The 27,066-nt window shown below is 37.0% G+C and overlaps 2 protein-coding genes across 3 annotated transcripts in view; one reads left to right on the forward strand and one right to left on the reverse strand.

Annotated features, from left to right (window-relative positions):
* Window positions 1–19,416, forward strand: part of riox2 (ribosomal oxygenase 2) — a 42,008-nt gene extending 22,592 nt beyond the window's left edge. For both annotated transcript variants that reach the window (XM_039744443.1, XM_039744444.1), the window contains 6 exons: window positions 3,905–4,008; window positions 6,182–6,284; window positions 17,162–17,327; window positions 17,479–17,567; window positions 17,831–17,932; window positions 19,068–19,416. In XM_039744443.1, the coding sequence (XP_039600377.1) occupies window positions 3,905–4,008; window positions 6,182–6,284; window positions 17,162–17,327; window positions 17,479–17,567; window positions 17,831–17,932; window positions 19,068–19,226 (723 nt within the window). In that variant the 3' untranslated portion in view covers window positions 19,227–19,416. The remainder of the gene's footprint in view (window positions 1–3,904; window positions 4,009–6,181; window positions 6,285–17,161; window positions 17,328–17,478; window positions 17,568–17,830; window positions 17,933–19,067) is intronic.
* A 3,792-nt stretch (window positions 19,417–23,208) lies between these two features.
* LOC120523269 (very large A-kinase anchor protein) overlaps window positions 23,209–27,066 on the reverse strand; it is a 148,186-nt gene continuing 144,328 nt past the window's right edge. The window contains exons 21-22 of the mRNA XM_039744445.1: window positions 26,263–26,422; window positions 23,209–23,878 (exon numbers count right to left, since the gene is read on the reverse strand). Coding sequence (XP_039600379.1) covers window positions 23,790–23,878; window positions 26,263–26,422 — 249 coding nt within the window. The 3' untranslated portion in view covers window positions 23,209–23,789. The remainder of the gene's footprint in view (window positions 23,879–26,262; window positions 26,423–27,066) is intronic.

The raw sequence follows: 27,066 nt of genomic DNA on the forward strand, positions 1-27,066 counted from the left end.
GAGATTTGTGGGATGCACATCCAGGGCACAAAGCCCCCGTTCCACCACATCCCAAAGATGCTCTATTGGGTTGAGATCTGGTGACTGTGGGGGCCATTTTAGTACAGTGAACTCATTGTCATGTTCAAGAAACCAATTTGAAATGATTCAAGCTTTGTGACATGGTGCATTATCCTGCTGGAAGTAGCCATCAGAGGATGGGTACATGGTGGTCATGAAGGGATGGACATGGTCAGAAACAATGCTCAGGTAGCCCGTGGCATTTAAACGTTGCCCAATTGGCACTAAGGGGCCTAAAGTGTGCCAAGAAAACATCCCCACACCATTACACCACCACCACCAGCCTGCACAGTGGTAACAAGGCATGATGGATCCATGTTCTCATTCTGTTTACGCCAAATTCTGACTCCATTCCATTTGAATGTCTCAACAGAAATCGAGACTCATCAGACCAGGCAACATTTTTCCAGTATTCAACTGTCCGATTTTGGTGAGCTCATGCAAATTGTAGCCTTTTTTTCCTATTTGTAGTGGAGATGAGTGGTACCCGGTGGGGTCTTCTGCTGTTGTAGCCCATCCACCTCAAGGTTGTGCGTGTTGTGGCTTCACAAATGCTTTGCTGCATACCTCGGTTGTAACGAGTGATTATTTTAGTCAAAGTTGCTCTTCTATCAGCTTAAATCAGTCGGCCCATTCTCCTCTGACCTCTAGCATCAACAAGGCATTTTCGCCCACAGGACTGCCGCATACTGGATGTTTTTCCTTTTTCACACCATTCTTTGTAAACCCTAGAAATGGTTGTGCGTGAAAATCCCAGTAACTGAGCAGATTGTGAAATACTCAGACCGGCCCGTCTGGCACCAACAACCATGCCACGCTCAAAATTGCTTAAATCACCTTTCTTTCCCATTCTGACATTCAGTTTGGAGTTCAGGAGATTGTCTTGACCAGGACCACACCCCTAAATGCATTGAAGCAACTGCCATGTGATTGGTTGATTAGATAATTGCATTAATGAGAAATTGAACAGGTGTTCCTAATAATCCTTTAGGTGAGTGTATATCAAGGTACCACTGTATAAGAAATACACTTGATTACAGCATTGCAGAGGTGGAAAAGGTATTTAAAAGTTCTACTCAAGCAGAAGTATTGTTACTTGGACAAAAATTTACTTAAGTAAAAGTTAGTGACATGGAAACTACTCAAGTAAAGTAAAAAGTTAGATAAAGACAAAGAAGTCTCTTTACTTTCATTTTAAAGAGTTTTGCTGTTGGTTAACTGGTGGAGCACTTTACGCTTTCAAAATTCAATTTAAGCTAAAATTAAGTTTTATAAAATGTGTTGATGAGAGCCATTTGGCAAAAACTTGCTAAATTTATAAGGCTGCTGCTAAAAAAAGCAATAACACTAAATACATACATTTATCATTTCATTTTTCCATGTATTTCCTAAACTCACTTAATCTTTGGGATGCTGAAAGCTGCTCCCGACCGCATTGGGTGCAAGGCTATTAGCATTCCTGGATATGCCAAAAAGCATAACCTAATATTCTGATCATTGGAGTACCTAGAGAAAAACCCATTCAAACTAAATATATACAAACTTTAAAAGTTTACTTCTCTTTTTTGATTTCTCTCCTCTTAAAAACTCGTTTCCACGTTCAAATCGCGATGTATAAAACCTAAACTTGGCGTAAAGCCACGCACATTTCCACGGTAGCTCATACCCTGTCGTACGCAAGTTCTCCGCTCGGTTTTGCAGATTGGCGGCACCCAGCGTCAAAGCAATGGTATTTTTTCTGTGTGGTTTATCTTTCTTTTTCAGATGTATCTGATTGTAATTAACCTGTAACAATATAATGGTCCACAGAATGATCAAACTATTCTAAATACAATAGCTACTTTAGCATGTTACTCTCACTGCACCTTCTTCTTCTTCCTTCACCTGCTCCCGTTAGGGGTTGCCACAGTGGATCATCTTTTTCCATATTACTCTCACTGCACCACTCGGAGCAGCTGATCGGAAAGAGAATTATCGGTATACAGCATCAGGCATATGCTGCCTCAGCCAAGCTTCCTATTTGAACTGCTTCTCACACGGCAAATGCTTCAAAACCTTTCCTGTACGGACCTCGCGGTTCAGAAACAGTTTCATCCCAAGAGCTCTAAACGTACTCTTATCATTCCATCAACTGCTCCTTGTAGAACTGTTTGTACTTATAAGTACAATTACCTCACAGCAAACTTGCGATACAGTTATAATATTGCACAACCTGAGCCATTTTATAAAGCGTGTATTTACATATGATGACGATATCATTTTTAAGATGAAATGCAGCAAAATATGTTCATTATATTATACAGATAAAACTTTTAACTTTATTTTAATAATCTGTATTGTTAATAATTAAAAGACACAGTGTCGCTATTCTAGCAAGGATCTGGCGCTCCGTTCACAGATTATTCCTGCCTCGCACGGTATGCTTCACTGGGACTGGCGTGAAGGATAGAATAATTAAACATGTACTATGAAGATATTTCAATGTTCCTTAAAAGTTTTGAAGAATCTGCGTTATAAGCTTACAGCTGACTGTGTGGCGATTGGGTATTTGGAGAAAGAAAAGCAAAGACAGGAATTGGAGGTTAGTACGTTTGAAAGAGACAGTACTACTGCAATAAATTATTTCATCGAAGGTCACGCACAATCACTGCGCAACCGTGTTCCCATGTTTAATAACATGTTTTAACTCCTATCATCATGAAAATGATATCACGTATATCAGTATTTTAGTTATTCAGAGAGCTGTAATATCATGAATGTAATGGATTCTGTGTCCTGTCGGAGGAAGTGAAAGCCAGTTTAAGAAGCACGTAGTGATTCAAACACATAGAGCACATAGAAGATCAAATACAAAACAAGGCATTTAACGTACTACTTTAGTTACGATGGGATTTGAGAAACTATTAAATTAAACAATTCTAAGATTAAGTTTATGATCTACTTTATTGACAAAATAAACTACGTGATTAAAGTGGACATTTCGAGATTAAAGTTGACGTTTCATGCTTTTCCCCACTCTGTGCCTTTTTTTTTTTTCTCTGTACCCTAATAAGCTTTCATATGACACTCATATGGTGGGCTACGTCTCACCTTTCCACGGCGACTTTAATATGCAACTTCTTTTTTTATTTCGGGCACTGTGCGACTTTGTGAACTTGAGCTTCCGAGTTTCCCTGACACGCTATGTCACTCGATCAGCTTCCTTTTCTTGTTTATACCACTGATTAAACCAACAAATAGTACGTTTTTCCTTGCCTCCACATGGTATTTGCTGAAACTGTTCTATTTTTCCTCGTGGTTTTGCCATTGCCTTTTCACAGAATGCTGAGCTTAAGGGCTTTTTATATTGATTTACATATTCAAAGAGGCTTAATTCTGGGAGGAGTTGGGGCAGGACAGCAGGCGCGTGTATGTACATTACTTTTCATGCTGATCAGAATTTATGTAGCGGAAGAATTTGGAAGTTGGCGTATGCACAGATTCCTGCATCTGGATTTTTCTATGCATATGCACATTCCCGCTTTTGTGCTTACGCCATGTTATAGTGTGAGTTCTATGCATGGCGTTATACATAAGGCCCCAGATGTCTGAAGTAAGGTAGTTCAAAAAAAAAAAATAAAACTTTTTTGGTAAACTCTTGATTAGACTTTGAACAACAATTTTTCAACAAAGTGTACATTTTACTTCCCACTAGCTTATATTCGATGAACTCACATGCTTTTTGTACTCAGTGGTAAAGGCATTTTTTAAATAACGTATTACCTCATATTTGATAACTATATTTTTTTGTTCCTCTTAAAGTATATTATAATTACCTCTTCCTTTCTCCCTCCTTATGTTATAGCCAGGTGACCTCCTGTATTTCCCTAGAGGCACAATCCATCAGGCCGATACACCTGCTGGAATTCACCATTCAACTCATTTAACTATCAGCACCTACCAAAAGAAGTAAGTGATTATTTAGTATCTTTATGAAGTATGATCTGTTATTAAAGAATAAGTTTGGTATTTTTCAAGTTTAAGATATATCTTGATGGTATATATTAATTTGCCATATAAAATTGCTTTCTAAAGTGAAGCATTTTTTTATATTTTTTTTTTTGGTTTTGTAGCTTATAATGGGACTAATGGGTACATGTTACTGAATGTTGATCTTTGTGTTGAGATTGCATGTATATTGCAAAACAGCATATCCTTGTCATTTAAAGAAGGAAAAAAAGCACAAAGCAAAACATTGTTGTGACATTCAGCCATTTTAAAAGGAGGCTATGCACTTTACCTCTTGACTTCCTCTGTGGCATCTTTCAGGAATCACTTCTGAAAGTCATCACCAGTTAGCGTCACTAGACGTTCATGCCTAGATGTTAATTGCTGTCTGTGTTCGGTAGACAGGCAAAAATAAGTGAAAACATTACAGTAATGATCACTTATATTCTTTCACTCTGTGGAAGCTTATTTTGTTTTCTCAGTGGCCACTTCCACCACATGTGATATGCACTTCTACCTCATTACGCTCACTTGGGGTCAACCAATAGGATACTATTTCTCACCAACTCCTCACCGTTGGCTACACAATAGAAGTACAGTCTTAGTTGACATTTTTCTATCAAACTTGCCAGCTACTAGTAATCTGTCATAAGAGGTATGACTAATAGTGATAGTTTACTGGCTCAAAAAAGTGCTGTGTCTGCTTTCAGCCCCGCCCCAGACACCATTTTTGCCTTCGCTCGTGGAGAGCAAGATCTGCATGAATTTTGCACGGCCTACCTGTGTATGTGAGTTTGCTCAAACACATTGTCCTCAATTCTTTTATTACCATAATATTATCATGTCCTCAGCAAGAGTTACTGTGCATTAAAAAAAGTTGATAATTGGTTTGTGTTGTTTCAACCTGCTTTATCACACACTCTGCCCTTGCCATTGTTTTTATCATGCATGCGCAGAACACACCATGGAAATTGCGATGTGCAGGTGGCATGGCTCTTTTAAAAAGTACTTGAGATTTATTGTTATATGTACAAAGTTCTTATGTGCTGTTTTCACTACATTACCACTTGGTGTGAATCTCACTCTGTAGACTGTTATAAATAACAACACAATTTAATGGGGAAAAACTAAGCCTTGTTTAGCAAAAATTATATGATTTGACCCTACATTTGTTTGTTATTACATGCGATGGCTGAACAGCCATGTCAGGGTTCTCATAACTCCACCCACAGTAGAGACAGTGAGCGGATAAGCAAATAGGAAATTTATTCTTACCTTAAGAAAATTCCTATGAATAAATAATTACTTTCTATTTTCTTTTCATTATCTCAAAAATGCTCATAAATGCAAAAGGCATTTTTTATTAAATCAAAACCTTGGCTGCTTCACAGTGGCCGTATTTAGTACATTTTAAGGAGTTTTCATTAACCTGTGGACTTGTGTACCTATTAGACCCATTGTAAGCTGCAAGAACAGACAAGGGATTTTAAAAATTTGTTTAAAATGCTTCACTTTAGAAGACAATTTTATGTGGCAAATTAATATATAAACAATGATTCTGAAGAAATAACATTGACTTGAAATATTCCAAACTTATTCTTTAGTTTTTTTTGAGAAAATAACCTATGATAGACTCTATATTCAAATATTTATATATTTTATATAGGCATCTTTGTTGGTTTCTCAACTTAGTTATTAATGATTCAAAACTTAATATAACTAGTTTTAAGATCCCTGGTGAATGCAATACTGTACTATAAGGTAGCAGAAAATTATTTCATTTAAGATCTTTGGTTTGTCCATGTTATTTTTTTCTGATATGGAATTGTGCAATAGTCGTAATTTTAGTTTTATTTTTTTACGTCACAGATGGAACTATTATCTAATATTCATTGGCTTCATATTTGAAACAGAAATATTGATATATTTAAGATAAAAGATAAAATAGTATACATAGTATTGATTTAAAAATGTGTGTTTTCAGGTAGGCTTTACATGTTTCATCATTGACATCTCACAGATTCAATATAAATTTAATGTTATACTTAATACTTTTACTTTTGGTTTTGAATAGTCTGATGTATTAACATTAAAAGTGTGTCATATTAAAAGTGTGCTATATTATGTTCATCAGCTCATGGGCAGATTTCTTATTGGATGTGATGCCAGGTCTAGTGTTTGACTGCATGAAGGGAGATGTGGCCGTACGTGCTGGTATTCCTAGAAGAATGATGCTGGTAAGCACTGCAGTGTTTTGCTTCTGGAGAGAACCATAACTCTCTATTAATTTCTTACAGTAATCTTCAGAGCCTGTTTTCCTTACATCTGTTTTTTGTATGTTATTTGTTTAGTCATGATTCATTCATCATCTAAGTCATGTTAACACAGTAATAGAGATAATTCTAAAAAGAATTGTGTATGTGATTGATTCACTCACTCATCTGTGAGAATGCTATTTCCTGTTTAGTTAGAAGGCTGAAATTTGACAGGATGGTACAGCTAGACCAGCAGGCATCCTGTAAGAAAGGACATTATGATATATCAGTAGAAAAACAAAATACCCCAACATCTCAAAAATGCCTTGATGGATTTGATTGACATCTGGTGATGTTGCAAAAAACAAAATTAGCCGACACATGATTTTTTTTTATTTGTTCTGTCCATATTTGTCAGTAATACTGTCTTACAAGTGGGCTAAGAATTAGTTTATCATCTGAGCACCGTGAACTGCCAATTTTGCTAGTGAAGGTTGATACCAGAAGGGGAGGGCAAGGACATAAGTTCTGATCTTAAATACTTAGCAAGTTGCCTCCTTGTGTACATGCAGTGCTTCCTATTCTGTTGGCTTATTACTCCTCGACATGTGTTATAAAATACTTAAAAATTTGAAGGGGGTTATTAATTTTGCTTATATACGGTATGTAAACTTCTAACAACGAGGTGAGAGATAACATGCCCCGGTGGTGAAATACGGCTATTTTATGGAAACTGTGGTGTCCCCTTGGAAGTCGGACTTCAGACTATGATATGCTACAAACTAAATTCACTTGGTAAATTTGAAATGCTTAGTCAGGTCAGTAAGTGAGTCCCAAACGATCAGAAGATACAGGAGATGGACATTGTGGTGCTGTTTAGTGGACAGTTGCCTGGCATATAGTAATTTGCTTCAACTTCAAGCACATGGACACTGTACATAGTTCACAATGTTGTTTCTTTTCACTTATTTTTTTTCTGTCTGTTGCTTAGTATTCATTGTATATTCTACAGAAATGTTCAGCCTGCAGAAGTCAACTTTGTATTTTGTATGTTAAAGTAAACCACAATTTAGTCTATATTGGTTTTGATCTAAACCCTCCAAAACATTGTGACATTACAAGAATACAGATCAAAACATTACATTCAATTCTGATTGAAGCTACCTTTTTACAGGATGTGCTACATGGTGAAATTATATTTTTACCTCAAATACCCATTATTCTTACTAATTACCTGCTTAAATTCAAACAAATAAATCATGTAAAATTGTATTTTTCCATTGACCATCAAGAAAAGCCATGGTCAGTCACTAGGAAAAACAACAATTGATCTAGGGTGTAAATGTTTTACTCCTGGTCAAATGTATATGACATGTTAAAGAGTATGGCTCTCCAGTGAACTAGTAATATTAACCTCTAATAAAAAAATAACAAATATTGTAAAGAAAAGTACTTAAGTTACATACATCATTGTCGTAGGCAATTCCTTTAGTAAATTTAGTGCTGTATATACAGTATATAAGTCATTTCTCTTCTGTGTTCTGTGGTCATCACTGTTGTTGTTGTTTAAAGAATGGAGATAAATGCCATCCACTCAGAGAGGGAGAGGCAAGTTCATTGTAACACATGAATGTCACTGACAGAATAAAACTGAATAATAAAAAAAAAAGCGCTAACTTTTACAAGTAGCCAAAATTTACATTGGGTGTTACAGGCAGCAGTTCTTACCTCTACACCATCCAAGAAGACATATCAACTTTCTGTCGATTGACATTTGAGCGTGGGTTTTTAACTCATTGACAACAACATGTAAATAGTATGAAATTTTTTTTTTCTTTGGTTATATTCTTAAATAAAAGTGCATGTGTTTATTTGATATTTGAACTGAAGTCTTCACACATCATATGCTTCACGTCATTATTACTATAACATGGAAAGTTTCTGTGTTTGGTATGTGTTCAGCAGTTCTTGCCTCGCATTTCCTGTCATTTTACACTTACACAGATTGTTGTAGACACGGAACACATGAAATGTATGTATTCCAAATAACGATATACAGTATTATTTACTCCATACAACTCCAGGCACCTCACACGCAGATAAAGAGACTTGAGCTGGGAAAACTTCAGCTGTGTTTCTGGACAGAGAGAATGGGATAGCAGGCTCCTTGCTGCTTGTACTGATTGACACATTTACAAACCAAAGACGCTTATGGAGAGGTGCCAAGGAATTTAAGGTGGTCTGGGATTTTTTTTTTTTCATAGGTTTTGGGGATTCTAGTGTTAAATACAGTTAACAGAGAGATGCAGCCACTTTATAAGCTTTTTTAATCTTTTGGAAGAAATGATTAACATGTTTGTGATAGTGTCTTTTTGCACCATTGAGTATATATTTTTTATTTTTTTATATGATGCTAGTTTAATTTAGTTAAGGTTTCCTTTATAGGGCTTCTTTTTTTGGATCCTCATTCATTTTGGTAAGCAAAGAACAAGTTGTTTACACCACAAATGGTTAACGTGCTTCGTGTCTCTGTTACATTTTTTGAGAACACATGGCACCATGTGTTTTTGTGTGTTTGCAAGTGTGCACTTACATATTTAACAGCTTAACCAACTGTTATTCTGACAGTTGACAGACTCTGCATGTGACTGAGTTCCAAGTACACCATTAGGCTTATGTTCCAAAATAACAATGTATAAAATGGTTTTCAGTATGATAAAGAAGTTTGTGACACTCATTCACTTAATGATAAATATGCTGTCATCCATCCATTCACTCATCTTCCAAACCTGCTTATTCAGAGCAGGGTTGCAAGAGCAGTATAATCCATCCTTACTTTATTTTTGGTGTTATTAGGCATGGTGTCTGTTTTTAATGGTTTATTATTTTTTCTTTAAAGACGTTTGACTGTCAAGCATGAAAAGTACTTGAAATCTTTGTCTTTGTAAAGCTTTTCCCCAAACTTTAGTTTGTTCATTATTTTTAATTTCTTTTCTCTTTCTTTGTAAATGACTTTGTTTTCTTTGTTGATGTGTTTGTGTTAACTGTTTTTCATTAACATTCTCATATTTGATATTTGTAATTGATTCTTTACTGGATGGTGTTCTTTCCTCCGTTTTTCCCCCTTACTTAAGACTAGGAAGCATTGTCCCCCAAATACTACAGTGTGCTGTCGTAGAGGCAAAGCTTTCATGGTCTTTGTTTAATTGCCGTGCTATTGAGTCTTTATTCTGTTCACTCAGTTGTGTTTATTCCTGGTATTTATTCCTGATAGTAGTGAATTTTGGTATTCACAGTTGCAAGAAAATGTTTATGAATCATTTGGAATTATGTGAATTTCTTCTTTAGTTACTCCCATCAAATATGGTCTGATCTTCAACTAAGTTACAATAATAGGCAAAAAAAACTTTAACTTATAAAGCACAAACCATTGTAATTGTATTTATTGTTAATTCTGAATACATAGTTTAAACATTCATACTGGAAAAAATATGTCAACCCTTGTATCTTGTGTTCTGTTCTGTGTATTGTATTGTATTGACCCCCTTCTTTTTGACACCCACTGGAAAGGGGTCCCTCTTTGAACTGCCTTTTGCAAGTTTTCTTCCATTTTTCCCCGACTAGGGTTTTTTTCGGGGAGTTTTTCCTTGTCTTCTTAGAGAGTCGAGGCTGGGGGGCTGTCAAAAGGCAGGGCCTATTAAATACCATTGTGGCACGTCTTCTTACAATTGTATTGTAATTGTATTGTATCTAGCAATTGGTAAAACCCCTTTTAGCAACAATAATCACCACTAAACTTTTTTATGACTTCTGTGGCTGGTAATCAGACTTGCATAATGCTTAAGAGGGGTTTTAAACCTTTAAAAACTGTGTTCACAAACATTGTCTTACAAATTGTTCTGGACATTTCATTTCAAAGATGGTGTAGCAGCTTTTCGTCAGTGTTTCCAAAATTCTGAAGCTACTGCAAAGATTCAAGCATTGATTATGATGTAAGCACTACAAATTCTGCACTCCAAGTACCTTCAAAGAATTTCAAAGCAAAAACAGTACAGAGAAAAATAAAAAATCAATGATACATACAAAAATAACTATGATGTTTCATTTTCAGGTGTACATATCTTAGTTGCATTTCTTTAAGTTGCTGCATTGCTGTAGATACATAGCTGTATACATTACTGAATATGAAAATATACTACATGAGTTAATATACATAGTCAGAAAACTGTAGGCCTCTATACCTTTCAATTTGCAAACAATCATCTGTCTTTCTAACTAATGTCATTATACAGTTACATCAGAGTAACAGCATAGTGCTAGGAATGTTCCTTTAACGTGTTATCTTATAGGTGATAAAAGCCGAAACTTTCTTTTATCTATGTGGCAATGTAAAACTAACATTCTATTTCAGTAAAGCAAATACTTACATGAGTTTGACATTAACTAACTTTATTGGACTGTCTCATAACAAAGGTATGATTATTTTTTTTTTAAGATTTTTCTTCTGAAAAGTATTCTTTTTGAGCCTTTCATCTCTTTGTGTAAGTGTTCAGAATAATATTGGAGCTTCTGAAACTTATCTATAGAATTACTGAAGTACAGTGACATGTAAAAATTTGGGCACCCTTGCTTAAAATGTCTATTACCGTGAATAGTTAAGTGAGCAGAAGATTAACTGATCACCAAAAGGCATATAATTAAAGATGAGACATTTCTGTAATATTTTAAGCAGGCTAACATTTTTATTTCCATCATTCACAGAAACAAAATACCAAAAACATTAAAAAGGCCTGAAGCAAACGTTTGAGCAGCTGACACGGTCAATACTTAGTAACAATCCCTTTAGCAACTATCAGAGCTTGTAAAGGCTTTTTGTAGCCAGCTAAGAGTCTTCAGGTCTTACTTGTGGTATTTTTGCCCATTCATCCAAAAGGCTTCTAATTCTGCAAGATTCTTGGACCATCTTGCATGCACTGCTCTTTTGAGATCTATCCACAGATTTTCAGTGATGCTTAGGTTGGGGGGCAGTAAGGGCCATGGCAAAACCGTCAGCTTGCGCCTTTTGAGGTAGATTTTGAGGTGTGTTTTGGCTCATTATCTTGTTGTAGGGTCTATCCTCTTTTTAACATTTTTACAGATGGTGTGATGTTTGCTTCCATAATTTGCTGGTATTTATTTGAATCCATTCTTCCCTTAACCAATTACATGCTTCTTGTGCAACACAAGCCCAAAGCATGATCGATCCACCACCCCCATGCTTAATAGTTGGAGAGGAGTTCTTTTTCTGGAATTCGGCACCCTAGTTTTCTCCAAACATACCTTTGGACATTGTGGGTAAAAAGTTCTATTTTGACTTCATCAGTCGACAGGACTTGTTTCCAAAATGCATCAGGCTGGTTTACATGGTCATTTGTAAACTGCAGATGCTGTATTTTGTGGCTAGGACACAAGAAAGGTTTTCTTCTGCTGACTCTACCATCAAGGTCATATTTGTTTACGTGTGGCTGCATAGTAGAACAGTGCACCACCACTCCAGATTCTGCTAAATCTTCATGATGGTCTTTTGTATTTAAATGTTTTTTTTTTTGCCCCTCTAGCAATCCAAGGAGCAGTTCTTTCAGAAATGTCTGTTGATCTTCTAGACCTCAACTTGACCTGCACTGTTCTGTTAACTACCATTTCTTTATAACATTATTAACTGAGGAAACAGCTTCATGAAAATGCTTTGCTATCTTCTTGTAGCCTTCTCCTACTTTGTGAATATCAATTATTTTATTTTTCAGAGTTTTAGGAAACTGCTTAGTGAAGCCCATGGCTGCTGCTTTTTGGGACAAGGTTTGAGGTGCCATAGAATTTATATAGCTTTGCAGTTTGCATCACCTGGGCTTTCCTAATGATGCCTGTGAACACGCCATAGCCCTTATGAGCTAATTAAGGTCTGAGACCTTTGTAAAAGGTATCTCAGACTTCAGATATCTCGAAATGCCCAAACCTTTTCATGTTGCTCCTTTCCTTTTTTCACTATACAGTTGTACAAACCAAAAACAATATGCTAATCTTGCATAAAATACTGAAAAGAAAAAAGTTATCTTTAACTTAATGCCTTTTAGTGATCCATTCATCTTCTGCTCACGTAACTATTCACAGTAACAGACATTTTACACAAGGGTGTCCACACTTTTGTATGGCATTGTAAATTTGTTAAGTTTCTCTTTTTGAACTTTGTTTCTTGTATTCATTTGGATCTTTGAATTTTTAATTAATATTGCCAGAAACATTATTTAGTTAGTTGTAATTCATTGATCTGTGCAGTTTAGTTGTCTCTTCTTCCTTTTATTTATTTTTGTGTTTTCTTACTCATGTTTTCTTAAGTGTTGAAACAATTTTTGAGTGTGCTGTTGTTAGTTTATTTTTTTTATGAGAGTCCGCTCATTGAGTATCTGTTTCAGTTTATTTAATAAATTTAATATAGTTAACCTGTTCCTTGCAGTTTACTCTAGGGGTTTTATGGTTATTTACACTTTTCCCTGCCTAATTTCCATAATATCTATATGCATACCACATATGGCCATCATGACTTCCACAGGCCCTACCATTGACCCTAGGTTACTAGCCTTTAAAAAAAGACAGACGACTGACTAGCAATATATAATTAAATAGTGAGTCTTGACCATCAACATCAAGCATTAAATCAAGGTGTGTTGGCTATTTTAAACGTTTTGTAGAATTTTGTTTGAGATGTCCTTTAAAAAATGTCCAAATTATTCCTCTGACATCTTCAAGTCTCTTCATATATTATACTACTTCTATAAAGTATCTATCTATCTATCTATCTATCTATCTATCTATCTATCTATCTATCTATCTATCTATCTACTCCTCCTTTCTTTTTTCTTTAGACAAGTATAGGAAGATTTATTATATGGTAGTGTCTTATAAGTTGTCAGGTGTCTCATCTCATTCTAGTAGCCATTATTCCTCTTATAATTTGAATCATTTTTCTTGTTTTATGTAGCATTTATTTTTTTCCCGTTAAAAGCTAAGTACTTACCTATGTATAAAACTGTGAAATAAACATATGTCATTAGACCAAAAAAGAGCATAAATGTCTCTAAAGGAATTTCAGTGGCATATTGATTAATAAATATTTATTTTTTAGGGAGGCTAAGATATTTTTAACTTCTATATCTTATATAAATATAACTACTGTATATTCAGGGGTGGGTGTGGCCCAAAACTTCCTGAAATTGGTCAGTAGCATAGGAGTAGGGTGTAGTTCTCAAATATGTCACTAGGTACTGTGTTGCTGCAGCCTTTTTAATTAGTCCACCAACTGGCTTCTTGCTGAGATGATTAAGTGTCTATTCTACAGTTGTGCAGGTAAGTTCAGAGATTGTTTTCATTTTTCCAAGCCACCATGCCAGATTTTCAAGAGACAATGATGATCTAATTTTTCAACATTGTTGGACTTGTTTATAAACAGTTTGTTCTCTGCGGACAGACGATTAACCAGTAATAATACATTGAACTGCTGAAGCATCGCTAGGAAAGCAGCAGGAAAAAAAAAAACATCTGGAGAAAAGTGCATTTTATAATGTGACAACACACATGCACACACCGCAATGTCTGTCAAAGAATTTTTGACCGAAAATAATGTAGCTTTGCTTTTCAATCCCCATATTTGTAACTTCCCGTGACATCATTTTGTTCCTGAAATTAAATTTAAGACTAAAGTGAAGAAGATATGCTACCATGGAAGAAATCCAGCAAAAATGCAGGACACTCGAAACATGGAAGCAAAAGGTGAGCATAATATATGTTTCCAGGAATGCATTTACTAATTACGGGAATTTTTGAGTCCCCCCCTTGTATACTGAATGAGATTACTGTATATAAACACTCACTATATTACCAATTTTATACATATGTATACTCATGTATATTAATATTACAGAAAAATTGATTTCCTTTAGCTTCACCTAAAACAATGCATAGCTTGGATAATTTGAACTTTTAAGTTTCTGACTTTAATAGTAACTTTGCAACAGTCTATAGGTTAATTTACAAATTTTTAGCTGTCTTTCTTATCAATGCCAATATAAACTTAGGAATCTCTTTATACACACTCTGACGTCTTTGCAGAATGACTTTTGAGCATTTATTTAAAAGGAATCCATGACACACAATTTAACCAGTCTGATAGTATAGAATTATAATAGTCAGTTCTGTTTGATACCAATTAATGATCGAAGTTTTCAGTATCCTATGTGAGTGACTAAGCAATTGCAACAAAGTTAGCAGGAGCAAGAAAACCACAAAGGGTCAGAGTACAGGGAAAAGTATGTCTCCAGTCTGCGGTTGAGAATGACAGAGAGATGGAGAGACTCAGCCAGGTAGGGAGAAAGCAACTAGGCAACCTAGTGTTTAAATGCAGTATATTCTAGTGGCTTGTTGATTAGGGTGCCATTCTCTGATCCAGGAGGACCACAGAGGCTACAGGATTTTGTTCTAACCATTTTCTTTATTAGTGACCAGTTTTTACTGATGCTTAAGTTCATCTAATTGATTTGCTATTTAAGACTCAGACCCTTTAAGTCAGGGGTAAGCAACATCTGTCCTGGAGGGCAGCAGTGGCCTCAGGTATTTATTCCAAGCACTTACTACTCAAGTGGCATTTTTCTGCTTCATTTTGGTTTCGTTGCTTGTTGAACCTTTAATTACTTATTTTAGTGTTCATTCATTGTTTTTAATTGATCCAGCATTCCTCCTTCTAGCTTGTTTCCATTTAAGCCTGTGTGTATTTATTGTCATTATTTGGCACCCTGCCCAGGATTGGTTCCTACCTTGTGCCCTGTGTTGGCTGGGATTGGCTCCAGCAGACCCCCCTGACCCTGTGTTCGGATTCAGCGGGTTAGAAAATGGATGGATGGATGGATGGTTTAATAAACTATTCAGAATTATTCATTTATTTTAGGCTTTAAATCATTTGGATGATATCGTTAGAAAGGACAAAAAGAATCATTAACATTGCAGAGTTAGAACATTAACAAGTCATGATATTAAATAATACTTGCTTTTGGCAAGGATCCATCCATCTGTCCATCCATTATTCAACCTGCTATATCCTAATTACAGGGTCATGAGGGCTGCTAGAGCCAATCCCAGCCAACACAGGGCGCAAGGCAGGAAACAAACCCCAGTCATGGCGCCAGCCCATCACATTTGGCAAGGATTGTTTTCTAATTAAGCAAAAGGGTTGGAACAGAAACCTGCAATAACGGAGGCCCTCCAGGGCTCATTTACCCTTGCTGTAAACCATGGTCTCTGTTTAGGACAATAGGCATGGTATCAATGCAGCAGGGACAGAATGATAGCCTAGGTGGAAAGTGTAGCATAATGTTCCTATGTGAAGCTAGAGGGCAGATGACACAGCATGTGGTTAGAGTGCGTGACTATGTATCACACTCACAGAGTGAGGTATTCACATGCTAGCAAGAGGCCACTAGAACTCTTGGGCAACACGTGGCATCACTAGCTGCTGATGTTGGGATTAAGTTACAGATTCAGGGGAGAGCTCAGAGAGGACTGACCGTGTCCCAGTATTTCCTTACTTAATAGCTATGTGCTCATGACTTGATGTGGAGCGCAAGTGTGCTACACCTTTTAGAAAGAGCAGCAAATAGACTACTTGAGAAATCTGTCTCATTGAGGGCTTGTCAGAATTCAGGGAAATAAACACACCAGGCTATATGACACTGTCTAGATGTTCATTATAGCAAATGAAGGGATTAAAAGTACCTCACATCTGATGGAAATTAAACCATTATGGAGTAAACTCTATATTGTTGGAAAACGTATTACATTAATAAAAACAATAAAAGAAGCACGCAGTAGTATTTATTTAATGGGAAATCAAGGGAAAATAATACACTCTACTTATTTTTCAAGTAAGCAAACTGAAAAAAAATACTTCAAAACAGCAACCCTATGCTTCATTTAACCTTTCAGCACTTTAAAAAGAGGGCACTGTGGCATGGTTGTTAGTGTTGTTACTTTAGATTGTCAGAGTCCTTTGTTCAAACCCCTGGTAGATACCTTTCTATAAAGTGTGCCCATTTTATTTACTGAATGTGTACATAGATTTTCTCTGGATTCTCTGTCTTCCTCCAGTCTCCACACATGTGAATGGCGTGTGAGCTTGTATTCCTAGGTGCCATGTGCCCAGTGATAGACTAATAACTCCATCTAGGATTGAATACTGAATTGTGCATGATGCATTATGGACAAGCTTCGGCACCCCATGATTCAGGGAGATGGATGGATTTTGTTTTGATATATGGGTAATACGTACATTCACAATATAAAAGAGCAATATGTGAACTACAGTACAATGCAATATCAAACCTTTTTTCCTGATATGAATAGTACAGTACCTATTTCAGGCTTAATTACTTATTAAGTAAATAAATTATTGCAGTGCTGAATTGTATGCGTTTGTTCATCTTTGTACATAAAACCTACAAGAGCACCACTGTAATCCATTTGCAGAAATAAATCAATGCCATACTGTCAATGTGCTTAATACAGTTGTCCCAATATATTAAAAATTACAATTTCAATGCAATGAATGTAACATGTTTAAGTAATTGGCAGTAAATAATTGTATTAATTTAATCATCATTTTTTTTATTCATATAAATACTGTTTGCATAATGTGTCTGACAGCATTAGACCTTTATTGCTTTTGAAAAAAACGAAAATAGTATTTCAAAAGAGCATTAGGAGCTGGGAAGGGAAAAGGAGTAATACATTCTTTGAATGACGTATTAAATGTAAACTTCACTTTGTTTTTCTTACAGGAGGCAAATCCATCAAAGAATGCTACAAATCAACTTTCCAGCTTTCTGCGAAGTCTTGCAGAGCAGTTAGAAAATGGGCAAGAGCTTAAATCCATAGCCATGAAGAAAGATTTCATAACTAGCAGACTTCCTCCATATCAGGAGAATGCCTGTGAACTAATGCCAGGTAGCTTTTCCCCAGAGTTAATATCCTACTGACTCACGGTGGGACAAATAGCCTGTTTAAGCCAAATAGTTTAAACAAATGTTTAATGACATTGAGTATAAGGCAGTGTTTTGTATAGACACAATAGGACTCACAAAATTCTGTTTTACAGCTGGAAATTTGCCTAAACTAAGTGACAGAGTCACAGTGCCTGTTAAAGATCATGTCATGATGCTGGTGGAACCAACAGAAGAAATGGTAGTAAGTGTATATTTACTTATTTTATTTATTTACATTTGTAAACCAATGTACTTAAAGGTTACGGAGAACCGTAGTGAAAATGTGTTTTTGTACAGATCTCTGAAGCATTAGTTATAGAACAGTCTGAAGGGCAATTCTAGAGAAAATATTTCTCTTTTCTCTTTACTTTCAGGGGGTGACTGCAGTAGTCTCCCAACTGTTTGTATTTCTGTGTCCTGCTATTTGATCCATCATCGTTAATGTTATGTTAATAATCATCACAGGATATGAAGCCTGAGATGGCGGTATTCCTGTTTCACTCACTTAAGAATAAAAGAGACATTCACATGATGGGACGTGAAGAAGAGGAGGAAGATTCTGGACAGGTAGCTTACTCTGGAAGTCTTATGAGTAGCCTTAGTTGTTTTTGATATTATTTTCCATGTTAAGTGTTGCTTTGTTAAGACAAAAGTGCATTATTTCAATAACTGTTAATTCTAGGGCCAAAGAAAGCATACCTATGTGTTGATTAGAGTTTGTGTATGAAAACTCTATTTTTAAATGCTGTCACTGTACATTATGCTAGTGCTAAAACATTGCTGGGTGAAGTAATCCATGTATTCAGTATAGCATTCAGTGATTAAAGCTGCTGGGCACCAAGAGGTTTAAGATATACTGGTCCAAAGGTTCAGGTCAGGTCAAGGATGGGGAGCATGTACTGGTACAGCATGTTGCCACACCCGCCACATGACAAAACAGCTCGGCAATCTGGCTGGCAGCCCCCCAGGCAGACATACGGTCCAGTCCAGTGCCACCTTCTGGAAAAGACCCTCGCTCTGCCACAGCCAGGTGTTATGACGGCATCCCCTTGGCCTGGTCCAGCCACTCAGGTCCTCAACAATGAGGATCCTGCATGTTGGATCTCCCTCAGGGAATCGTGTCACACGGCCGTAGTGCCGTAACTGATGCAGGTAATGTGCCTCATTCGGGACTCCATGAGCAACCACTCATATGACACAAAGTCAAACGAGCGGTACCCAAGGATTCTCTGAAGAGACACAGTACCAAAGGAGACCAAAGGTAATTGTAAAATTAGTATGATAAGGTACAAGCTTATAACAGAAGTTCTCAAAAGTTGCTCTGCTTAAAGATAACCTTGTAACCCATATGTTACGCTCAACAGCATACTTTTAAATCAGTGATTTTATTATATTTACTTACCTTAACTCAGTCACAGTTTACAAAGTGAACACTTTCATTGTTTGTTAGTAACAAGAGTTAACAATGCTCAAATCAGTGATACAGTTGTATGACTGCTTTTATAGTACATGAGATTAACTTTGTCGATTTGATCTCCAGTATTTTAGTTTGTGACAAGGAGAGTTTAAATGCAAATAGGGTTAATTGCAACTGTGAAATATAAGGTTGTAACTTTGCATTGCAAGTCGTAAATTTGCTTATATCGGAATATTGGTTCTTCATGAGAGCTTCACCTTGTATGCTTCTTTTTTCTCTTCACAGTGTAAAGGTCTTCGCTTTCCTTTGTCGCACCAAGATGCCTTGAAACAGCTGCTAACCAGCGAGTCAATTCTTGTTCAGGACCTCAAGCTGGACAAGGATGCTGATAAACAAAACCTCGCTTTGTCTTTATGGACAGAATGCTTAATTCAAGTAATATAGAGGGATGGCAGTAACACAGTCTTACTTGTCCGAGTTGCAACTTGTGTCTAATGGCAAATCTACGTATGAGGTGCGGAGTGTTTCTCATTCTCACACAAGCTTATCCAGTCACACGCTGCTCCTTTTGTAAAGCAAATAAATCATGTCAGTAAAGAACGTGAAGGTGAATAAAGTATTGCTTGAAGATGTCTATGTGAATTCACGTATGCAAAATGTGTACAAAACATGTACTAAATATATTATATTCCATAGTAGAAGTTTTCATTAATGAGATTAGAGAACAAATTCAAAATGAAAACTTTTGGAAAATTGCCCAGCAGAGAGCAGCAAAACAAACATGAGATAAACTAAGACATAGTGATTGCACCAGCTTTTTGTACGGCATATGACTATATAGACATGAACTCTCATTTTCCAAGCCCCTAGGATTTAATTGTACATTTGTTTGTAGAATAATAAACCTCAGTTGATCCAAGGCATGTCCTTACAGAAAAAGAATTCTGTGGAATTAACATAAAGTGGTGCCTGCAGGAGAAATGTAGCAGAGTCCGATACAGAAGTGAGAACTGGTGAGCTGTCAACCAGTCTGTATAGCTTAAAGTTAATGAATGACTTCACTGCATTGCTCGTTAATATCACATGCAGGAAACACTTTGTGGTTTAATGGATTTGTGGCCATTTTTAGTAACATCTTAAACAACCATGTTCATACAATTTACATTCTTACACATATGCACACATGGGGTTAAATTAGACTGGCAAATGTACCTTGACCTGCACATCATTGGGAGGAAAATCTGACTACTACTTCTTTTGGCTGCTCCCGTTAGGCGTTGCTACAGTGGATCATCTTCTTCCATATCTTTGTCCTCTGCATCTTGTTCTGTGACACCCATCACCTGCATGTCCTCTCTCACCACATCCATAAACCTTCACTTAGGCCTTCCTCTTTTCCTCTTACCTGGCAGCTCTATCCTTAACATCCTTCTCCCAATATACCCAACATCTCTACTCTGCACATGTCCAAACCAACACAATCTCGCCTCTCCGACTTTATCCCCCAACCGTCCAACTTGAGCTGACCCTCTAATGTACAAATTTCTAATCCTATCCAACCTCGTCACACCCAATGCAAATCTTAGCATCTTTAACTCTGCCAATTCCAGCTCTGTCTCCTGCTTTCTGGTCAGTGCCACTGTCTCCAACCCATATAACATAGCTGGTCTCACTACCATCCTGTAGACATTCCCTTTCACTCTTGCTGATACCCGTCAATCACAAATTACTCCTGACACTCTTCTCCACCCATTCCACCGTACCTGAACTCTCTTTTCCACCTCTCTTCCACAGTCCCCGTTACTCTGTACTGTTGATCCCAAGTATTTAAACTTATCCTCCTTCGCCAGCTCTACTCCCTGCATCCTCACCCAGTTTGTGAGTTTTGGTGTGTGGCTTTCTCTTGTCAGGTTTGTAGTGGTGCCATATTCTGTCCATTTTGTTATAATGGATTTAATGGTTCTACTTGGGTTATTCAAAGTGATCTCTACCTCTCCACAGCTATATCTCTGACCTGTTTGGGGTGCTCCTTGGTCTTCATGTTGCTTGCTTAGTAGTGTTGCAGAGTCAGGGGCCTTTAAAGACAGGTCTGTTTATACAGATATCACATGGCCCTTTGGTTCCACACAGGTGGACTCTAATCAACTAATTGTGTGACTTCTGAAGTTAATTGGTTGAGCCAGATCTGATGCAGGGGTTTCATAGCAAATGGGGATTAATACATATGCACTTTTCAGTTTTTACTATATATACACGAGCACATGGGAGACAGCTAAAGGACCTGAATAAGGGTAATTCCACGACAGACCAGGAGGTGGCAGAGTGCACTGAGCTCACTTCCTCTGCTGTCCCTTAAAATCACCATATTTTGTCTCAAGTCAATTCTGTTTTGGGCTCATATCTGTACACAATGTACTCCAAATTGAACTCTTTCACAGCCAGGAAAAATGATACAGGTGGTTGCCCCAAGCCATTTTCGACTCTCTATAGTCAAAGATGAGACAATATACACACACACAGAGGGGATTTTATGTTCATTCCTTTTCATCAATTATTAAATCCATTACATAAAATCCATTTTAATTTCAGATTGTAATCCAACAAAACAGGATAAACAGAAGGGGAGGAATACTTTTGCAAGACACTATGAAGGATTCACAAGTCTTATGTTGAAGTGCAATGCAATGCCAAGAGACCTGTGTCTCACTTACTCCATCTCAGACAGTTCTAAAGTGAAGTTATTTTAGTAGGCTACACTGCAGAGATGAATAACCGCTCTACTGATGTTTTATAAGTGGTAAGACGACCAAAAGAAGCCTGTGTTAAGGTCTTATTACTTCAGAGTAATCGATGCATTTTTGAACTCGAGTGTTACCTTATTTTCCACCCAGTTTGACTGACCAACTTTACTGCCACCTAAACAGCTGGCACTAGCCCTGTGCTTTGTGTGGTTCCTGTAATGTATGGGCACAGTGTGGCCACCACAAAGGTCAAACACTTCAGGACAGTCCTCTGCTGTACCCCTGAGCTCTCCATGATGAAATGCCAAAGCACCGGCCATGTTCGCAGTGTTTAGTTTCATAAACAGTGATGGCTGAAAGAAGCAGGCTGAAGCAATGAAGTTGCATTTGGAAATCTTTTTATTCAATTTAAAAATAAAACAATTTGAAAACAGTATTTTACATGATGCATATATACATATTTTAAGATTATATTTAACAGTATAGAAAGGCTAATACTGAAAATATTTACATTCTTCACAGTTTGTGCTTGTGGATTGTCATTGTGGATCACTCAAATGCTTTTTCAGAATTTTTTTTTTTTAATCGAGTAGCATTTTTCCCAATTGGGATTTGACTGATGTGACTTTTTTTGGCTAAGATTTGCAGTTTTTCTATGTCACAAACTACCAAATGACTTGCCAGGTAACCAAGTTCTGATTCTTTGTTCTTGTGTGGCTATGGCCTCGGCTCCCTGACTCCACACTGAACTCGAAATTATTAGCAGTTTTACTCCTGCCTGTCTGTATGTGTGGAAATTCTGCTCGATACCTTCTTGAACCCATGCAAACTTACAGCAAAGACCTGACTACATGATGCAAAGGAGTAAAAGGAATAAACAGCAAGAATATGAAGTCTGTGGAACTACTAGCTGTTCACAACATGGCGATTAATGAGAAGTTACGCCATAATCGGTATGTCATAAATTCTATCATTTACTGAAACATCTAAATCATCTTCACATCAGCGGTCCAAGTGTATAATTATTACAACTGGAAAAGTGCTGTGAGTGGATTCTGTTTAAACATAAGAAAAGAAAATCATTGCCTAAAATGGTACTCCACAGTTCTCTTCATCTTTTTTTCCTGACAGTTTCAAGAAACAATTGACTGAAGCTGGCCGTGTTTAAATTATGTAAAGAACGACGGACACATCCTCCGAGGCTTCCACTTTTGCAGTTACCCTTTGTCTTGTCACCTTTATATTTGTGGTTTATTTGGTTTCTCTAGCTCAGTGCAGCCACCTTGTGAGATCTGTTAACGAAGATCCAGAAGGTGCTGCAGTTTATCGTGAGGGGCTCGTCTTTACCTCACAGATGCTAACACAGCCATATTTGGACTTGAAACAAGTCTGTTTGTAATTCAGAACTGACTGACCTCTTTGAAGATGATTTAAGAATTTGTGACTTGCTCAGAAGATGTTAACACAAATCTTACAGCAACCTGTTTTGAAGGGCCACTACAGGAATAGTAGGTTATACTTTAAATTCTTATGCTGTAATTATATTCCTTGGACAGTTTCAAGTGGTCACATTTCATAAAAATGGTTTGTCAAGTTGCTTTCCAAAACATCTTTATAAACTGTAAGACGGCTAGGAAAAAAGCTAGCAGACTGTTGCTGCAGTTTGAACAAGTTGTACTCTGTCGTTTTTTTTTTAATGTTTTAAAAGGATGGCCTAGAAGAATTACTTTGTCATCTTGCTGGGGTCCATCAGTTCAAACTTTTTACAGTGGATGCTGAACTGCTTCTCACAGTTATAGACTGAATGGCATCATTCGTCCAGCAAGAACTGAGCACCACAGACTTTTCAGATTATATATATATATATTATAGTATATATAGTATATATATACACACACACACACGTTTACTCCATTTCAGTTTTTATCTGTGTGATCTGTAGCCACCTTAAGTACATCAAATGCCTAATGTCATTTCAAATTGTTTAATTTTCAAGTTTTGCTCACAGTAGCAGCTTTTGTGGTGTATCTGGTAGTGTGAACTGCAAATATCAGCGACTCGAACAGAGAGTTCCATAAATTCAACATCGTTACACCCGAGAGCTCCCAATGGTGGAAGGTGCCTGCAATTTGTGATGATGGCACAAAGCCACACAGGGGGCTTCACAAAAATCAAATATACAGCCTGCTGCACGTAACGTTTTTGAAGGTCACAGATTTCAGTTCTCTTGGAATTCCATTCTGGATGGGCAAAAAACAAAATCATTTTAAAGCACCTGAATATCCCAGTACTGGTTCAGGTCACTTGCCGCAACAGGAGTTATAACTAAATGGTCCTTATCATAACTCTTCCCACCTAGAAAAAAGAAAAAGACAGGTTCGAGTTTACCATCTGGCTTCACTGTCAGTGGCAATAATTTCAGTTCTGTCATAATCTGGGACACGTTGGAAATATAAAAATATAAAAGGTTATATTATTATAAACACAAAAACATATTGATGGGCCGACCATGGCACAGACTGGTTTGTATTCCCTTTCGGTTTTCTTATGCCACTTATGGATTGTTAAGCCAGAATAACACTCTGGGTCGTATTCTGCTGTGCTCTTGTGGATGAAATAACATTATACTGCAAAAACAAAAAAAAAACAAAAAAATCCTGGATTCTTCTGTGTTGCGGTAACTTATTAATATTCATGAGTGGGGTGGAGCCTTCAACCAAAACACACAATGTCATGTAAACAAAAAGCTGTAAAGCTAGCTTTAGAACAAACTGCCATATGTGAAAAATGTGGACTCCAAACTCTTTAGAAATGGTTTTGTGACATTTTTTTAGCCTGTTGAGCATCAACAACTCTTTTTCTGAGATCCTCCAAAATTTTGTTTGACCAGACATGGCACACTTCCACAAGCCTGCGTAGTGAACATCAAACTTTGGTAGTAAAGGGCCCAGATTTATGTTCTATAAATAGGGCAGGACACCACATTGCTTGAAACACCGGACTTTAATTACCCCTTCAAATGAACTAGGGGTTTACATTATTTTTTTCACATATAGTTGTTTCATTGGATAATGTTCCTCAATAAATAAATAAATATAATTTTTTTTATCATTAGTTTAATTGGATTTTCTTTATCAAGTTTGAGGACTTGTTAAGAAAAAAACAAAGTCACATTTTATACCTATTTAGATTTATGCAGAAATATAGAAATTTCTAAAGGTTTCATGAACATCCTAGCACCACTGTAAATAGCTAGTGTCGTATTCTGAAAAATTACTGTTTCGTGCATCCTGGTGAAATTTCTGAAATGTGCAGCACAGTCAGTATGTACTAAGAATATTTACACTTGACTGAATCTTGAGAGATAACATGGTGAGGATGTTTACAACTATGAAAGAAGTTAACAGGCTGGGTGGCTGATTTTTTCTTATTGTTTCGTAAATAAATTTGAAACTAGAGTGGTCTGTCAAGTGGTCTTCCACAATTTCATTGGCTTTTGCTCGTTTCTATGGCTTAGCTATAAGGCTGACAGCTTCATTTTTCTTTCTCTTTCATGTAAATGGGCCAAGCTGAGGACCTAAAAGAGACATTTCCCATTAGCCTTCATTTTGTGGAGACATTGGCTTATGATGGTCTCCAACCTTTTGCTACAATCATTACCCATAGTCCAAAGGCTAAGATGTTGACTCTTAAACTCTGAGGTTTCCAGTTCAGTCTGTGTGACCCGTAATTAAACTGTCTGAACTCCAGTTGTAAAAACCTAATGCACTCGATTCTTGCAATCCGTGGGAGTTGCCTTCCTGAAAAACCCTGTGGATATGGAAAGTGTAGATGCTGAAAGCACTGACCCATTAGCAGAAATGGGGTTAGGTTCTGTCAGATGCACCAGCTCTCTGCATTTACCTCTCAAGGCTTGGCAATGATCCTTCACACAAGTTCATCTACGGAATCTGTGTTAAAGACTTTTGCTTCCAATATAATGAAGTTAAATCGTCTTTTAGACATTCCATCACAGGCTACAATCAAACACAGTAGGGCCAATCTGAGAACATTCAACCATCCAATCAAGTAGTAACGATGGGTGGTGTGTACAATGGGCAAGAACTTGATCAGTGTGAGCTTTTGATCTGGACATTTGCAAGCCATGGTCTGCTTAATAAAAATGGGTGAAATGGCTTATCCACACCTCTCGACTGATCCATTCACATGTTGACAGACAAACATTAATCCAGTCATTGTAGTGTGCATGCAGGCCCAGGCATATAAAGGCTTCGCACACCTGTTACTGTCACATGTCACTATGACAGGCTTCTCAGAATCGCACATAGAGTAGCTGTGAATAAGAAGGACTACACAGCAAGTGTCACATAATGGGTTACACTTTTATAATTGAAGATAAGCGAATTCACAGGAATGGAATCTACAGACAGCCAGGATTTCCTGTGTAGATTGTTTAAACATTTGTACTCATGTATTGCTGTACTTATTGTTTTTAGCAACAGGTGGTTTCTGTGCACAGGATCAGTTTATTATTTGCTGCCATTTTTTTCACTGCAGTGTTGCATGTTGTTTGGACATTTAAGTAAGAATTAATCTGTACTCTGTGCTTGTGACAATACCACTACTACAACTAAAATAAAACTAACTCTGACAAGAACAAGAGAGCGCATATGGAGGGTGTTATGAGTAAACATTCCACTTGTCTCACACAATGGTTTTTCTTTTGTGTGTAGACTCACCTTTTACACTCAGTACCAGTCCATCATCCAGACAAGTTGAAATTGTTCCATCTTGGTTTGTCTTCCACAACTGGTGAATTCTGCCATGCTTCTTCCATAGGCCTACTTTGGTTCCTGGCAAAGGTTTTCCTCCACTGACTACTAAGCACGTCTTGTTTATCTGGGAAGAATTAAAAAGAACAAAAAAAAAATCAGTTTATAATAACATAAGAAAAATATTAAGGCTTCTCGGCTTAGCAGCAGGTCTTGTAAACCACACTGCTGTCACTCCTCGCTGCCACATTAAAGGTGGGTTTAGTCTTACTAGATTTCAGAGCAGACAAGTTAAGCTTTTGAAGGCATTAACAGGGGGTCTCAAGTGACTGCAGGGCTTTGCTGTGGCCAGTTACTTAATCAGAAGCTTTTTAGTGTTCTTGTTGTGCTACCTTGGAAATGACCAATCTTGTAGCTCTATTAGTTGAAGAACATTGGTACTTTTTTCTCTCTAATTTCTAAATAGTTTTGCTGTATGAAGGCAAGATCTTTATATATAATACGTTACCATGGCTGTCTGTTTGTTTGTCCAGGATTTTAAATCACCTGTAGCTCGCAAAACGTTTGACCTATTGACCTGAAATTTGGTACACATATACTACGTTACATCTACTATCCACTTTCAGTGTGATGATTAACCTCCAAGGTTATTTATTCCTCCTTTTATTTTTATTTTATTGTAGAATCAACTCTTAGCAGTGGCCAGTAGGGCAGCCGTGTGGCAGATGCGTACTTGCGCCGTTCTCATTCCCTTCGCCGTTGCTTCCCCTA

This window comes from Polypterus senegalus, chromosome 2 (assembly GCF_016835505.1).
Source record: "Polypterus senegalus isolate Bchr_013 chromosome 2, ASM1683550v1, whole genome shotgun sequence".
In the NCBI taxonomy this organism is placed as follows: domain Eukaryota; kingdom Metazoa; phylum Chordata; class Cladistia; order Polypteriformes; family Polypteridae; genus Polypterus; species Polypterus senegalus.